Consider the following 17,714-nt stretch of genomic DNA (forward strand, 5'->3'; position numbering starts at 1 on the left):
ATGCCTTCATTGCAGATTCACAATTCACTGCCAAGGACACCAAAGGTTTTTCTTTGCTTCTCCCCCCCCCCCCCCCCCCCCCCCCCCCCCTTTTGATCAGTATAAAAGCATTAATTGGGATAGGAACCTGCTTTGGACATTTCATTAAAATCCGCCCGTTTACTACAGGTTTCCCCTGTGTAATTCTGCTACGGAATCGCGGTGACAGCGGGGCAGGGCGCTGGCCGGGTGCCCTCGCACCGCTGGAACGGGGGCGGCCCGCAGGGGGGGGGCCGCAGCAGTGGCAGGGGAGCTTCGGGGAGGCTCCAGCGGCGGAGGGGAAGCCCACGGAGGCCCCAGCGGCGGAAGAGGAGCCCGGCGGGCAGCCACAGCCGGCCGGGGGAGCCCGGCGGGGAGGCGGCGGGCTGGGGGGAGGGCGGCTGGCAGCGCCCCGGGGGCGAGGCGAGGCGCGGCGCCCGGGTAACGGCCGCTGAGGGGGCGTGACGGCCGCTGAGGGGGCGGTGCCCCCCGCGCGTTCGGATATTGCCGCGCTCGGGAGCTGCTCCGCCCCGCCGAGGCCGCCGCAGCGCCGCGTTGCCCCGGCGACCGGCTCGGCGGTGCTGGGGCGGCCCCACCGCGGGGGCCGGGGAGGGCGCCTGGAGGGGGCCGCGCCGCGGGAGCGGGACGGGGGCGTCACTGCACCACCGCGGCCGTCACGCCTCCCGGGGCGGGGGGCAGAGGCGGCTCCGCTCCGTGCCCTGCCCCGGCGGTGAGGGGCGAGCCCCGCAGCCCGGGCGCTGCGCTGAGAAGCCCGCCGTCCCCTCCCCGCGCCCGGAGGCAGCCTGTTCCCCTCGCTCCCCCCCAACCCAGGCCACGAAGAGGGGAAACTTAGCTCGAAACTGCCCCCCCCGCGCCGAATTGCTCAGCGGCTGCCGGGGGCTGCAGGCGCCGGCCCCGCTCCCCGCCCGCCCGGGCCAGGCGGAGAAAGTTTCCCGTCAGGAGGGCGGGCGGGGGCGGCGGGCGGCGCGGGCCGCTGCCGCAGTGTGTGCGCTGAGGCGCGGCCGGCGGCGGGAGCCCGCCCGCCCGCGCGCGGGGGGGGTGTCGTTGCGCGGCGCCGGTCCGGCCCCCGCCCGCCCGATGTGAGAGCCGGGGGCGCGGCGGCCGCCGGGGGCTGTGGTTGGTACGGGCGGCCGGCAGTCCGCGGCTCGAAATGGAGTTCAGTCAAAGCAATCTGTTCGGATACATAGAAGACCTGCAGGAACTAACTATTATAGAGAGGCCGGTGCGCAGGAGCCTGAAGGTACATGCTTCGAGACAGAACGGTGCTTTAAAATCCACGGGAAATTATGTCTGTTCTATGTATGCACAGCTAACGAAACGGGCAGTTTGTTATTATTTTTCTTTTTTTTAACGGCACTGGGATGCTAAAAATTGTTTTTAGTCATTTTGGAAGAAGCAATCTCGAATTCTATGTAGCAGGGACTTCCTATTTTCAGTATAAGAATGTTAAGCTGGAAGAAAATAGACTAACTTAGGTCTTTAATTTATATGTGACTTGTTTATACTTGCAGCGATGGATAGTGGTAGTGTCTTACGTGGAGCTGTGCTTCTGTTGCATCCCGTCTTTTCCTGGTGGAAGATTTATTTGAGTGAATTTGCAACGTTGGCTAGAGATGTCAAGGATTAAATTCACATTGCTCATGGAACTGTCCCTGGATGTGGGGAGGAAGGGGTTGTTTTAAGAAGATTAAAATGAGGAAATAGTAAGGCGTTGTAAACTCATAATCTCTATTTCATGCTTGACAGACACCAGAAGAAATAGAAAGATTGACAGTTGATGAAGAACTCAGTGATATTGAAAGGGCTGTTTATCTACTCAGGTATTTCTTAAAATAGTACTGTGAAACTTTGCTGACAATCATGCTTGCATACAGCTTTTTTAGTGCTTTGATCCTTTTATTTTCTTTCAGTAGTAGTTTTTTAGTTTCTGCTACGTTAAATGTATAGACAAGATAAAAATAAGTACTGTTAATTTTTTTCTTAAAAATGTATAACATAGGATGCCTGTGTACATGTTTAAATACTTATTTTCTGAGTTTCTAATATGACCCTCACCAACACTGAGTTGTACTTCATCTTCTTTTCCCCTGCAGTTGCTTTTGCAAGATTCCCTGAGTGTTAACATTAATAACACCAATCATTCAGTGACTGCATATTCACTCCAAGGCATGAGCAGTTACATGGACTGATAACAGAGCTGTTCGAGCATATTGTATAAGCCTGGGCTTTCAGTAGAGAAAGCTTGAGAGATTAGTTTTATAGTCCTGAGGAAATACTGTAGAAGATGCTACGTTAATATGTCCCTGTGTTCTGGTGTTTCATTTTTACCTCCTCATTCTTGTTCTTTAAAGTATTTGCAGCTACTTGAATAACTTAAATTTTGATAGTTTAAAATGCAGATCTTTCAACTACTAAGTCGTCTTTCAGAGTATAAATGTTCTGAGGGATTTTGATTTGCAAATGCATTTTTAAACAATACCTAGTAATTGGAGAACCAGCTGCAGCTCCCTCTTGGTTTGCTTATTCTGCTATTTTAAGTGCTTTTCTAGTCTATGCCTGTCCTCAGTGTTTAAAATACATATTATCAGTGCCTTAATTTTCTCTTTTTTTGGGCACGTGGCAATGTTTGTAGGTAAGCATTTTTGTCTACTGATACTACTTTTGATACTGAATTTTGCTTTTTAATGCTGAACTTTATTAAATAGTGGACTTAAAAACTTGTGTTGCGAACAGTTCCTGTAATCAAAGCAGTCGGTTGACTCTAGGGACATTCAGAGGCAGCAGTTTGCATGTGGTGCATCTCAGTGCAAAGGATGCATATTGGTTTTGGTTTTTACCTCACAGCAGTCAGCATAGTAGAGTTTTTTCTTCTTTCCCTTTGTGGCAGAAAATTTCTTTGCTCTTTTCCCAGTTAAAGATCATGTTTCCTGCAATGTGTCTTTACTAGATCATTGCTTTGTTAAAGGGTAAAGGTTCCACTTCATATCTTTCATCTTACTAATTGCTTTTCAACCCGGCCTTGGACTTCTGGCATCTTCATCTGCTTTCTCTCTACTGAGCAGCTCTTCTGGGGACATAATATTTTTTCTATGTGATGAAGTTTTCAGTTTTGTCTCTGCATTGCTCTCATTGCTGAAAGGTAGCTTCATCTCCGCTTCATAAGCTTTTTGTAAGGCAATCACTTGCTGTGATTGTCCAGGTATGTTAATAGAATAATCCAGTGGAAGCTTTTGCTGTTCAGTAGTATATTGCCTTCCCTGTACCGAGGGGAGTATAAGCAGACTTGAAAAGCTGCCTGTAACCGTGGTAGTATCCTTTATGGAATATACAAAAGTATATATTTTTGGCTTGTCTGGAGTTTTTTAATCTATTATAATACGGTAGCCCTGCCTGTTCCTGTTTGACAACAATGTCAGTCAGGTCTTTTCATTCCTCACTTTCTCACACAGGTGCATTATTTGCTGTCCTTCAGGTTGTCCGTTATGTGGGACTCTCCTTGATGTCTTCCATAAAGACACTGCCTTTTCTGAAAATCCCACTACAAAAATTGCTTTGCTGAAATTGAAATGAATTGTTAACGATGTCTGTGTTGTGCTCCATTTGGAAAGGATGATGCTGTCTCCATATACACTAAGAAAATATGCAAGAACAATAATATAAAGCAAATCTCTTAGCTTAAATATCTACAAATAGTATCAAAATACTTAATGTTGTGTCACGTTGTCTTTTATATCGTCACTTATTTATGTAACCCTAATCTGCAAGTTGGAGATTTTTAATTTTCTGAGGGGGGTATCTTTAGTGATGCTTGTACAGTACAATGGAGCTGACTAATACTGAGTGAAACCTTTGTATGATACAGCAAAGCTAAAGTTTAGTAATTGATTTTTGTGAGAGTACAAAAAGAGGACTTACATTTTAACGGCTTTCATTCTGAACAAAAAAGCCCAACCACTTTCTTCTCCTTTTTGCATTCTACTTTTCTTCCCAAACCTGCCCCCAACTCTTCTCCCCACCTTTGAACTTGGATACTCTGGTCAGCTTGCATGCGGAGTTGCTGTACGTTTAGTAGATACTTGCTTTTTCTGGATTTCTGCTTCTGAAGTCTTTTGTAGTCTGAAAACAGGTATCCTGTGACATTGACATCCTAGTTGGAGAGAACAGGACAGCCTTTTACTGTCTGACATTTATGGTACCTGAATAGTGTTTTTTGTTTGTTTTGGGTTTGTTTTGGTTTTGTGGGTTTTATCCTTTTTTTTTTTTTTTTTTTTTTCTGTGATTCTTGCTATATTGTGTATATGAGGAGGTATTAATTTCTCAGCTTTCATCAGTTCATTCTTCTTTTTTCACCTCTTGTATTATTTCTCATTTGCCAGTAGTACTATGGGGCTTCTGGCATGCTTTTTTACTTCTTGATATTTTAAATTTATTTGTTTTGCTCATCTAGCATGTATTTCTACCCATCTAATAATTATTTTGTATTTCCACAATATCTTGTCTGTCTGTATCTTGCTGTTATGTATTGTCATAGATTTCGTAAATTTCTGTTTATTGTTGTCTTGTAAGTATGACATAAATGTATGTCTGCAAATGTTCTTAGCACAGGGTGAGTACATTGACACATATGTCCTATTTGAAACCTCACTTTCACAGGAATATGTCTTCATTTTAATTGGTTTTCTGTTGTTACCTATCATAGTTTGGATTTACATTCTAAAGTGCTAATTGTAATTTTGATAATCCTAACAAGGTCTTATATATATTTAATTGTTGTATAAAAATATGTATATTCAATTGTTATAGATACTAAAATTGTTATTTTAATTTATATATGTATGTATCTATCTCAAGGGCATCACTTGGCTTTCAGTCTCCCCTTTTCTGCCAGTGCTATTCTTCAAATAACTATGTAACAAGGTAGATTGACAAGATGATCTAGCTAAAGCTGATCATTTTTAGTCAGATTAGTTTTCAGCTAAATCAACTCCTTGACTTGGCTCATTGTGTGGATATCAAAACAGTTGTGCAAGCAAAAGGAAGGGACTCAGTTGCTCTGCTGGTGGCCAGAGTCTCTTTAATATGACATAAGCATGAGTGAACTTCAGCTTTAGATCATTGTTCTGCAGAGTACTCAGTTTTAATTAGGTAAGATTCTGCAATTAGACTGAGCAAGTTCTAATTTAATAAGAATGCAGTGGCAAATTGGACTGTCATTTGTTGTAATCTCAGTTAACCTCGATTGTGGTTGAGGAACTGGGCTTCCTTAGACCAGGTCAGGGATTTTTATGAACTTGCCATGGAAATCAAATAGATTTAGGTACCTGAAAAGGGAGAGGCATCTGAGTGCCTAGGGTCTATGTTTTAGAGCTTCAGCCTCAGTGCTTAGGGGTTTCTGGAGGGTCTAACTGGAATCACTGAAGAGTTGTATTCTGACTCTGTTTTGGATGTTGCTGGCCAAACAGAAGAACAAGGAGAGCAAAACAGCTATGTGCACATCAACCATGTTGGTGTCAGGATTGGTGGCTTGTCTTAATCTGCTGATGGTTTTACGACAAGCTTCCTGACCTTGTGCCAAAGTGACCGAATAGTTTGCATTCGGCTTCAGGGCATGATGACCTCTACCAGGACAGTGGCAATAAGCAGCTCAGGGACAGTAATTTTTATTCCTGCTATGGAGTTTTGTCTGTAGTCTTAGTTTCCACGTTTGCTGATGTTTGATTATGTTATTACTTATTTTTATTTGTCTTATTGTAGCTCACCCTTTTGGTTTGTTTTCTGAGGACTTTCTGATAGATTTCCTTAGGGGTTTTACATTGTTGTGTGTACTGTATTATTTTGTATTCAGCTACTTTTTGTTTATTTGTGCCTGCTTAGTGTTAAAGCTTCCAGGCCTTGACATTTCTGTCATACTCAAAATAACAGGGTAATAATGAGTTATCAAGGTGGAAGACTGAATTATTCACCCTTTTGGGAACATACTGTACTTTGGTTTTGGAGTGATCCTATCTCAGTTTAGCGAACAACACAACCCCCTTCCAAAACATCTAGCACAGTTTTTGAAGACACAATAGATACTTCATCTAGATTGGAAAGAATTCAATGCCTGTAAACTTAGCATGTTTAAAAAAAAAAAAGTTGTACTTGATTGTAGCCATCTTTGATTAGCTATTCTCAAATTCTGAACATCTTTTTATACAGTATATGTTAATTGTATTGAAATCAGTACTATTTAAAATATTTTATATTTTATTTTCCTTTTAGTTTTTAGTCTTCATCATGTTAGTTGTGGAGATTTTCTTTTCTCTTAGGTGCAGGCAACTGACCTTTGAATTTAAATGAAAGCTTTCATTTAAATGAAACTTTAGGAGCTTATTTTCTAATATGAACATTGTGTCTTTTTTCTTTGTTACACAATCATGAGACCTAGCTACTCTATTCAGACTATACAGCTTCTGAATTTGTGATGCTGATGCATACAGAGTATACTGAAAGATCCAGCTGTCATGCTAAGCATGTTGGAAAGTAATTCTTCCAACTGTACTGGCAAGCTGTAAATACTAACATAAGAAGTATTTCTTCAGTCTTTTTTTCTTTTTTTTCCTGGGCATAATTTATTAGTGTCTTGATGGATAAATTAGTTGCTTGACCTTGACTCTTGTGCAAATAAATTAATGATATGAAATTGATTCTTTCACCTTAAATTGAAAGGTGTACCTGTAATCTTCTGAAATAATGCCAAGCCACATAGTTTTATTAAAATTTAGATTTGTGCAAATACTTCTGTTAATTATATTTGCTGAGTTGAAACTACAACTGAGGAACCAGCTGTAAATATGCAGAGCAGAGTTAATGTAGTGCTCCCAGAAACCTCAACAAAAAAAAAAGAGAGAAGAACCTTGATTTTCATTCTTTCTCAGGCCACAGTCAGCACTTGAAGATGGCGGTGACAGTCCTCTCCCTGTTCTAGCGTTTGTGCTACGTTTGTCCTTGGGCCTGCACAGCACATTGGGGAATTTATCTGAGGCAAACCATGAAAATAACGTTCAGTTGTTAAACAGATTAACGGTGTGATCCACGACTTTGTGCACCTGAAAAAAGCCCTGCGCCAGCAGGAGAGAAGTGTGCTGCAGCATGGGAACAGGGCTTGGGGGTGGGCCAAATGGCTCTGAGATTTAGCACTACGTCTGGCTGGCTCACGGTATTCATGAAGCTGAGGTTTCCTGCTGTATAGTTTCACAGTCAAATTAAGCTGAATGAAGCTCTTCCTATATCAGAAAGAGTAGCTCTTCTCTCCTTTCCTAATGTATCTGCCTGTTTCTTACATGTTTTGTGCGCCAGCACTAATGCTGTTGCAGCCATGTAGTCTCGGTCAGATTAGGGAACTGAAACTAATTCTAACAAAGTTTTCAGGTACTTGCTTCCACCAAAATGTGCAACTGCATGACTCCTTGTATTGCTGCAAGCAGGAGCATGAGCAGAGATGATGTCACAGCTGGTAGATCACTCTCCCATCAATAGCAGAACAGATTTAGTTCAGTTATGCTGATCTTGAATCTATACTTTGAATCTGTGAAGTCAAGTACTGATTGAAATGATGAGAGAGTACAAAGTATCAGCTGTAGCGTATTTAATGAGCCCTGTGGCATTAAGGGGACTTCTGGAAGTCTATGTGAGAGCTGCAGTGAGTGAGATCAGTGGTAGCTCTTGCTTCTGCATTGTCAAATTCTTCTCTGGAGATATCAATTACATTTATGTTTCAGAGCATCTTTGTCCATGACATAAAAAGTAGAAACTAGGTAGCTGTGTGAATGCCTTTTAAATAGTAAACACAGTTGAAGTAACTGTGGGCTTTCTTAACTTCTAAAAATTGTTCTGTTGCCCTGGGAAAACCTCATCTTGCTTTCCTGGAAAAGATCCACAAAGGAATATCCAGCTAAATATTTACAATGTTTCTTTCTTTCTACATGACAAATCCCATACAGGAGTAGCATGTTGCCCAGCAGGAGACTGGGTTTGTTTTGTTTTTGTTTAGATGAATGTTGGCATTTAATAAATAACTTTAACAGCTGCATGGTTCATTTTGAGATGGCTCATAATTAATGTGTAAGTATAATAATTCTCCTTTGTATCACCTTCCTTAGAAAGCTCAAAGTGTTTATAACAACATTTTGTGCTTGTAAGGAGCTTTTATCCTCATGCTTGCTCAATATTAGTAATTTATGTTTGTATCCTTTGCCTGATTTGGCAAGATATAATAGTATTGCACTAGTTTACATCAGGACCTAGAGAAGCATCCAGTGGAAACTGCTCGAGGATGTAGATGGGAAAATGCAATGGGAAAATGTGATGTTTTGTATTACAATATATCGAAACTACAAACTCCTCAAAGAGTAGGTCGAGCTGTCCATTTATGGCAGGTCTGAGAACACTTTCACATGATGGTGCCCTGTAATATAATGACTGTCATACACTAGTGACTGAAACAGGTATGTAGCGGATTTTCTTGCAAACTCCTGGTGTTTTGAGAACTTCATGTGTCAGGTGTGATGCTTCCATGGCGCTGTGCTCTGACTCTACTTCATTTGTTGCTGACACAGAAGCAGCAGCAGCAGTTAGTACTGTTCCAGCTGCTCTTCCCCAAAAAGCAGCAGCAGACGTTTCAGTTCTGTGAGTATCAGGATGCACCATTACCTGTCCTAAAAATCTGACTACTCTGAGACTATTCAGAATAATGATTCTTAGTGCTGATATACCATATATTTTTACATTCAGAGCTCTTTAAGATACTCCTTTGAATCTCCACAAAGTGAAGCGGATAACACTCCATTGTATATTGGTTCACGTTGCTGCACTTTGTAAAACACGTGTGAAGAGAAGTTTTACTGAGGTGAAATTCTGATTATAATTTAGGGACTTCAGGAACTAGGACTGTAGGCTTGGGCCTGTGTCTGTGCTTTGGCTGATATGCCATGACAGGAATAATTTGGACTAGAAATAGCTTCACTGAGATGGAATGTTAATCCTGATCTCTGGGGTATACTTGTAGAACTGTTTTATTTAGCTATTTTTAGAGTTAACTTTAGTAATATTAATGTTTTTGTCTTTATTCCACCAGCTGGTAGTCTAAATACCAGCCAACACTGTGCTGAAGTTACGCTGGATCTTTGTCAAGCCTCAGAGCCCCAAGCTTTGTGTCACAGGAAAGAAATCAGAATTATTTCAGCCCTTTAACAGAAATTTTTACACCAGAAAAACTGAATGGGAATGTAGACAGTTCTTGAGACTGAGCAATTCAAGGAGGTCTCCATTATTCACAGAATCACAGAATAGTAGGGGTTGGAAGGGACCTCTGTGGGTCATCTAGTCCAACCCCCCTGCCGAAGCAGGGTCACCTACAGCAGGCTGCACAGGACCTTGTCCAGGCGGGTCTTGAATATCTCCAGAGAAGGAGACTCCACAACCTCCCTGGGCAGCCTGTTCCAGTGCTCCGTCACCCTCAGAGGGAAGAAGTTCTTCCTCATGTTCAGATGGAACTTCCTGTGCCTCAGTTTGTGCCCATTGCCCCTTGTCCTGTCACTGGGCACCACTGAAAAGAGCTTGGCCCCATCCTCCTGACACCCACCCTTCAGATATTTGTAAGTATATATTAGGTCCCCTCTCAGCCTTCTCTTCTTCAGGCTGAACAAGCCCAGCTCCCTCAGCCTCTCCTCATAGGGGAGATGTTCCTGTCCCCTCACCATCCTCGTAGCCCTCCGCTGGACTCTCTCCAGTAGCTCTTCATCTTTCTTGAACTGGGGAGCCCAGAACTGGACAGAGTACTCCAGATGGGGCCTCACCAGGGCAGTGTAGAGGGGAAGGAGAACCTGCCTCGTCCTGCTGGCCACACTCTTCTTGATGCACCCCAGGATCCCATTGGCCTTCTTGGCAGCCAGGGCACACTGCTGGCTCATGGTTAACCTGTCATCCACCAGGACACCCAGGTCCCTCTCCACAGAGCTGCTCTCCAGCAGGTCTGTCCCAAGCCTGTACTGGTGCATGGGGTTGTTCCTCCCCAGGTGCAGGACCCTGCCTTTGCCTTTATTGAACCTCATCAGGTTCCTCTCTGCCCAGCTTTCCAGCCTATCCAGGTCACGCTGAATGGCAGCACAGCCTTCCGGTGTGTCTACCACTCCTCCCAGTTTGGTGTCATCAGCAAACTTGCTGAGGGTACATTCTAACTCTTCATCCAGGTCGTTGATGAAGTTAAACAAGACTGGGCCCAGTACTGACCCCTGAGGGACACCACTAGTTACCAGCCTCCAAGTAGACTCAGCGCCGCTGATGACAACCCTCTGAGTTCTGCCATTCAGCCAGTTCTCTATCCACTTCACTGACCACTCATCCAGCCCACACTTCCTGAGCTTCCCTAGGAGGATATCATGGGAGACTGTGTCGAAAGCTTTGCTGAAGTCGAGGTAGACAACGTCCACAGCTCTCCCTTCGTCTACCCAGCCAGTCATGTCATCGTAGAAAGCTATCAGATTGGTCAGGCATGATTTCCCCTTGGTGAATCCATGCTGACTACTCCTGATAACCTTCTTTTCTTCCACTTGCTTCATGATGGCCTCCAGGATGAGCTCCTCCATCACCTTTCCCGGGATGGAGGTGAGGGTGACCGGCCTGTAGATCCCTGGGTCCTCCTTCTTGCCCTTTTTGAAGATTGGAGTGTCATTGGCCTTTCTCCAGTCCTTGGGCACCTCTCCTGTCCTCCAGGACCTCTCAAAGATGATGGAGAGTGGCTCAGCGATGACATCCGCCAGCTCTCTCAGCACTCGTGGGTGCATTCCATCGGGGTCCATGGAGTTGTGGACGTCCAGATCGCTTAAGCGATCCCTCACACAGTCCTCCTCGACCAAGGGAAAGTCATCCTCTCTGTAGGCTTCTTCTCTTACCTCTGGGGCCTGGGATTCCTGAGGGCCAGTCTTAGCACTGAAGACTGAAGCAAAGAAGGCATTCAGTAGCTCTGCCTTCTCTGTATCCTTCGTCACCAGGACACCCGCCTCATTCAGCAGCGGCCCCACATTGTCCCTAGCCTTCCTTTTGCTGCTGATGTAGTTGAAGAAGCCCTTCATGTTGTTTTTGACATCCCTTGCCAGCTTCAATTCCAGGTGGGCCTTGGCCTTCCTCGTCGCATCCCTGCACGCTCTGACCACGTTCCTGTACTCTTCCCAAGTGGCCTGCCCCTCTTTCCACATTCCATGGACCTTTCTCCAGGTTGTGTGTGGGTCTGTCCGGTCTGAACAGTAACAGTATCCTTTGCAGGCTTTGAAAATAAGGGCTCTCTAACTCTTACACCTCAGTCTGTTAAAACTAGTTTTACATGGCTGTCATATTCACTGCAGTGCTTGAAGTCACTCCTCTCTCCGTGAATAACCTTGCTGGTCTCGTGGAGACACTTTTTGACAAGATGGAGTCTTTCCCATTGAATGTTAATTCCGTATAGCCTATCAGATGAACACCCTTGTCTATGGAAGAAAAATGCCTTTCTGCTTTGAGTCATAATAAAACAAAATGAGAAAAGACACAAAGAACCACTTGGAAACTTCTGCTAAATCTCTTGGATGCATCTGTGTCAGGCATGTTTATTGCCTCTGGCTGATAGTTTTATACAAGCAGGAAAATGGACCAGACATTTCATATCCATGTTATTCTTTGAATGGACTCTTGGTGGTGCAGGTATTCTGGTTTAAAATCTACCTTTTACCTTCTTTTGCATTCAGAGAAATGTTTCTATGTTTGTTTTTGCAAAGCATTACCTTATGAGGGGTTAATGTTAAGGAATAAAAATACCAGGCTCTGGATATATTCCTCCGTATCTTGGTAGCATTTTTTTTTCAGGAGCAGTTTTCTTTATTCCATGTTGTTGCGTGGCTGTGGGTTCTGCTAATGTGTACAACTCCCATGTGCAGATTTGCCGAGTCATTCCTTGTCAGTCCCATCAATTCACAGCAGGATGAAGGGGAATTGTGATGCTTTCTTGAACTTGGTTAACTACTGTGGGAAATGTCTTGCCCATCTACCCCTTGCATACTAATGAATTTTAGATATCTACCTGTTTCCGAACAGGCTCTACGGATAGACAATGCTTCTTAGTCTTTGTATAATTCCAAAATTACACACTCTTTGTCTACAGAAACATGCTACAGTGTGATTTTTAGTCCCAGTGTTTCTTCATAATTCCTACTTTCCTGTTCTTCCACTGTTCTTGAATTTACTATAGCATAAGGCTGTGTGTAAGCAGGGATAGATGAACTGATATGAATGGAATTGCATCACTTTAGGTGTGTACGAATCCAAGCTGAGCCTAGTAACTAGGGGTCTTTCTTTATTGATTATATGTACTTACAGTAGCCAGGAAGGTATTTGTAGATCTTCAGACATTTTTTAAAGCTTACATTTTCTGTAATATTCACCAAATAATGTACAATGATGAGGAAAGACTGAAGCCTCAAAGAACAGTCTTAGATTCTTTCTAATGGGCAAAAGAAGATCATTTATCCATTCTTCTTATCCATTTTTCAATGATCATCCAGTTTTAAGAGAATTCTCCTGGCTTTGCAAAGAGATAAATAAAGATGTTTTTTCCTAAGCATTTTTCTCACAGGTTTTTAAATGTTCCACTTGATTGTGAAAACCCATAGGATATTTTTTTTTTCTTTTCCCAGCATAGCTTAAATCAGAATGATATTGTTTTTGGTTTTTTTTAATGGCAATGCACTGTAACTGAAGAAAATTACAAAAGTTGCCACAGGGTCTTCTGTGGCAGTCCAGAAGCATGGCGAAGGGTATGAAAGTGTTGGAGCCCCCGTTTTTTTTTGCTTCTGAGAATAACTTTGCGTACAAATTGTCAATTATGTCCTTATTTTTTTGCTTATGAGAATAGCTTTGCGTAAAAGTTGTCAATTATGCCCCTAGTGAAAAGCTTTGAGTCCACAGTTCTTGAAGTTAAAAGAGTGAATTAATTTCAGTAGATGTCAGTTAGCTCTCCCCCCCATGACTATGGCTGAACAGCATTAAGCCATGGAGCATCAGTTTATGCTAAGAATAAATAGTTGTTCAAAGTTGCCTGCATAACTCCAGCATGCTTCTCTTTACCTGTTGGAGAAGAGCAAGAAAGCTCTGGATTCAAGCTGGGTCAAAGCATTGATAGCTCCATTGATGTAAACAGAGCTGCGCGATAGGAGAAGCACTGCTACACTCAGTAATACCAATACATTTTGCTTGCAAGGGGTTATGTCTGCAAAGTGGGATGATTTACTGTTTGCCTGTGCTGCATGAGAAGTGCACCTGACCAGCCTGTGGTCTGACTTTCCAAAGTAGTATATACTCTCTTTTATTTCTTTCTGTTTTTTTCTTTTTTTTTCCCCCTGGTGAAATTGCTTGGTAACTTTGGTTACCACGAGTGTATTGAGAAGGCTAGACTAGAGACAGTAAAGAAATGCTTTAAAAATGCTAGCTATGTTTTTGTTGTGAACATGAACTGATTGTATTGCCTCTGACAGAATAAACATATGTAAAAGGAAATGTGAAGGGCATCTGCTTTAATGTACATATTTACATGGTAATATTACTTACATTGTTATGCAGGCCTAGAGATAAAAATGCTGGCTTTAAAGGGAGAAACAGAAAAGATGCCATTTTCACTGCTGAAATTGTAACTGAGCTCTTTGAGGAGGAGGATTTATGTTCATATTAAATAGCAAAACATGAGTCACAGCCTCATTGCTGCTTGCACCAAAATTTTTCTGTTATAAACAGTTAATCTCCTTTATGTAGTTTCATTTAAAAGCTCAGGATTAGGACAATTTGGGAACTAGAAGTTATTTAGGGTATAGTCTTCAGGGCAAGGTTTATTTTTATTTTTGCTTTTTACAACTACATCAAGTGCTAATCTCTAAATCAGTGGAGAGAAGAATAACAACTACTTAAAATTAACCTGCTTCATTACTACAGGTTTTAACCCAAGAGTATGTCTATTTTCTCTTATTCTTATCTCCATGTAAGGCCAACTGTAAGTGCTTTTTAAGGGTTACTTGTAACTTCTTTTGAACCTTGCATGCCTGTTGTATTACACATGAAGAAAATACTTGTATCAATGAGTTTGTAATAAATGATTAGGTGCATACTGGTATGGAAAAATCAGTTATTAACGGCACATAAATACACTTGTGCTTTGATCTCTTAAACTGTCCCAGCTATTTGAAAGTGGTGTTGTAGAGTAGATAGATCAATAAAGTGAATTTCCATGTCTTTGTATCTTATTTATTGCCAGTTCTGAAGCCTTTAAGTACTTACTTTCAATGTTCTGATTAAATGGAGAGAATGAATTTTTTTTTTTTTTTTTAAATTAAAGTAACAGTTGGAAAGTGGCAGCTTTTGGGTCTGTTGTGTGTCATGCCTCACACTTATAAGACCCATGAGTGGAAGAAGATTCTACATGTTAGGTCATTTGAGGTGTTCGTGACTTGCCTTGCATGTTTTTTGGTGAAGGATGCAAGTACTAGGTTTTTTATTTTGTTCTGTTGCTCGCCCTTTTTCAGTCCAACATAGAAGACTGATTTTATTTTTCCCCAAATGCTATTCCTTCCCTTTTAAGTGTATATATCTTATTTTCCTTTTCTTTGCCATCATCCCTATGACTGAAGGCTTGCCTTAAGCTCATTATCTTCAGGAGACTACACACTGAATACCATTTGAGATGGTTTGTGTGACACCTGTAACGACTATGTTGGCTCTGTGATATTCGTACAGAACGTTGGAGTTCTAGGTGCACTGAAATAACGTTGATACTGTAAGCACTGTGTGCTGTTTTTAAGGCACATTCTACCTATAGATATCCAGTTGCATGGATGCCATATCAGATACGTAATGTAAGTATTGTTAATGAAAATAATACCTTGTGTTAATACTCCACAGTGAGTTTAGACTAAAAATTTACTGTCCCACACCTTCTAGTGGTCAGTTAATTCTGTTCATTTTCAGTGACAAACCAACCAAAGTGTAGGGGGGGGGAGGCGGTGTGCACATGTTATTGTATCAATGGTTGCCTTTTACTGTAGTTTTTCTTTTTCCATATTACCTTTTTTCCATAGAAGGATATTAATACTAACATAGTAAATAGATAAGCCATATATTCTGGTGGTTAACATTGGTATGCTGTGAAGGATCTATGCAGTTGAGCATATTTGACACGCATTCAAAGGAAAGAGATATTCTTTTCTTCCAGAGATGATTCTGGACTAATTTTAGGAAGTGTGGGTGGAATTACTGGTAAATGCTTTATTTATTCTTTCCATTGCAGAATGTCAGACTCTTTTTGGGATAATTGTACCATTAGAAATAAGTTAAAATATGAGTATGCGAGGGAGAAAATAGTCTTAACAAAAGGCTGTTTAAGATCATTGTAGTGGTTCTGAAGGTAGGGAATGTTGTGTGGTTTATAATTACCTAAACCTAGTTGGGTAGGCGGGAGAATTCTGATGGTGTGCTGGTAATGATTTTAACAGGAATGTAAATACAGATGAATTATCTGTGTATATATAATACTAATTTTTATCTACTGTTTGAAATCATTCTGCCAGAGAGCTAGAAATTTGCAAGACTTGTCATCACTTCAGTTTGCTTATTATGTTAATTGTATCATCTGGTTTGATTATCTGTCCACTCCAAGCTGTGTGCCATCAATGGAACAAATATCGTGTATTTCTGAGAGACATGACTCTGACTATTTATTTATTTTAATTAAGTAGCTGAATTTCATCCTACTTTCCAAAGTGAACATGAATCAAGTAAATCACTTTTTTGTTTGACAGCATGTGAATCAGCAACAGCTTGGAATTGAAGTAATTTTTAGTTATTTGCATGTTTACCTCAGAAAGCTGCCTTTGATCAATGGTTGCATCTGATGGATGAGAAAACAACACCAGAGTTAGCTGTTTGACACTGTACTGCTGATGCACGTAACTCCATCAGTCTGAAGTAGATGTCCAATACTACTTGAATATATTTGAATAATGAACGGAGGTTGAGAAAGCAAAGCTTTCCTCTTCTGAGCTGTCTAAAAGCTAGCTTGCATGAGGAGTAAGTTCAGTTTTGTGTTCGTTTCCTAATTACTTTTTTCTTGTGAGTCACCAAGCCCTTTGAGTATGACAGCAATGATTTCATAGAAATGTACTGTTAACTGTTTGAAGTAGTTCTGAGGTCACAGTCAGGTTTCCTTGGTTGGGGAACTGCTTCTACAGCTGAAGCTTGAAAAGAGCTTCTAAAATTTCAGACATATTTTTCAGTGCTTACAATTTTACTCCCGTATTTTTCAATTTGAAAAGTGAGTTTAGCATATATATGATATCTGTCTAATTAGAATATGTCTATAGATATATTTCTGTTGCATGTGGGGGAAAATGTTGTGCTAAATAGCTTCAAACTGTTGGGTTCAGTCTCTTTACCCTTTTTTGTTTCTCTCTTCCTGTGGCTTTTCATTCATTCACTCTCATTCTGTACTCAGCGTTCTTTACAATGTCTCTACTCATCTTCTGCATTTGCATTTTCTTTTGATCCAATCCGTGTGATTTTGAAAATGGTCAACTCATGTACAAAGTGTTTTATGTACTATTTGTCCATGTTATAGTGGTTGATGCAGCAACTTAGATTTTGTTGTTCTGGATCTTCTAAGCCTATTCTAAAAAGTTTTAATTTTTTTGAAGATTGCTCAGAAGTCCTGCTTGTGTTTTTAATCTTAGAAGGTTATGGTTATTTGAGGCTTTTACCATGGTCTTCAATATGAAACAAACTCTTGCTCATACAGAAAAAGGTTTTTTTTGTGAAGCAGTGCAGATATAGACAAAAAGACCAGTAATAGTTGCTTTCCTAACCTTTGATGTGCTTTTCCTAGTAGTAAGCAGAGGAATTACTAATGAAATTAGTATACCATAGTTCAGTTTTAAATGATTTAAGAGACTCAAAGCAAGGGTTGAGGTGAAGGGAAGTGTTATCTTCTGTTAGAGCAGTCAATAAATCTTGAAAAAGCAGATTTTTATTTAGACTTGTGAGCCCATTTTCTAAAGGAGAGATTGAAATGTATGAATACTGCTTTCTAGATCAAGAACCTCTAAGTATTTCTGAGAAGATTCTCATCAACTTCCACAACTATTAGATTAGAGTTGCTATGAAAAAAATATAGAATTGATACAAGGTGGAATATGTTATGATCAGAAAGGATGAGAATGAATGCATGATTCAAAGACACAGATAAGTAATAAAGTGAGAGCTTTTGGATGTATTGTGTATAATGCCCCACTCTTACAAGACCCATGAGTTAAGTAAGACCCTTAAGTAGATTTTAGTACTTGTTAGGTAATTTGAAGCGTTCATCTCTTCCATGCCACAAATGAACTAACTCTGTGGATGAAATATACTGATACAAAAAATAAGACTGAAGAATAAAAAGAGATTTTGTGTCTAAATTGCCCTATAAGATAAATTTAGGTCAGCAGAAGTAATTTACCCTTCTAGAATTTGGTTAACATCTGTGATTGATTTTTTTTTTTTCCTGTCACTTTCTGTGTAGAAAAATTACAGGTCTTGTACTTTTTCAGAAGACTTCTTATATCATATAATGCATGCTGTGAAATGACAAG

The 17,714-nt window shown here is 41.2% G+C and overlaps 1 protein-coding gene across 3 annotated transcripts in view; it reads left to right on the forward strand.

Annotated features, from left to right (window-relative positions):
* The first annotated feature begins 1,097 nt into the window (after positions 1-1,097).
* The window catches only part of PPP4R4 (protein phosphatase 4 regulatory subunit 4), a 74,936-nt gene continuing 58,319 nt past the window's right edge, over positions 1,098-17,714 (forward strand). For 2 of the 3 annotated variants that reach the window (XM_075426307.1, XM_075426308.1), the window contains exons 1-2: positions 1,098-1,279; positions 1,786-1,859. In XM_075426307.1, the coding sequence (XP_075282422.1) occupies positions 1,190-1,279; positions 1,786-1,859 (164 nt within the window). In that variant the 5' untranslated portion in view covers positions 1,098-1,189. Of the gene's footprint in view, positions 1,280-1,783; positions 1,860-17,714 lie in introns of those variants that run through there. The other variant, XM_075426309.1, reaches the window with a different exon arrangement.

The sequence above is a fragment of the Opisthocomus hoazin genome, chromosome 7, assembly GCF_030867145.1.
Source record: "Opisthocomus hoazin isolate bOpiHoa1 chromosome 7, bOpiHoa1.hap1, whole genome shotgun sequence".
Classification (NCBI taxonomy): Eukaryota; Metazoa; Chordata; class Aves; order Opisthocomiformes; family Opisthocomidae; genus Opisthocomus; species Opisthocomus hoazin.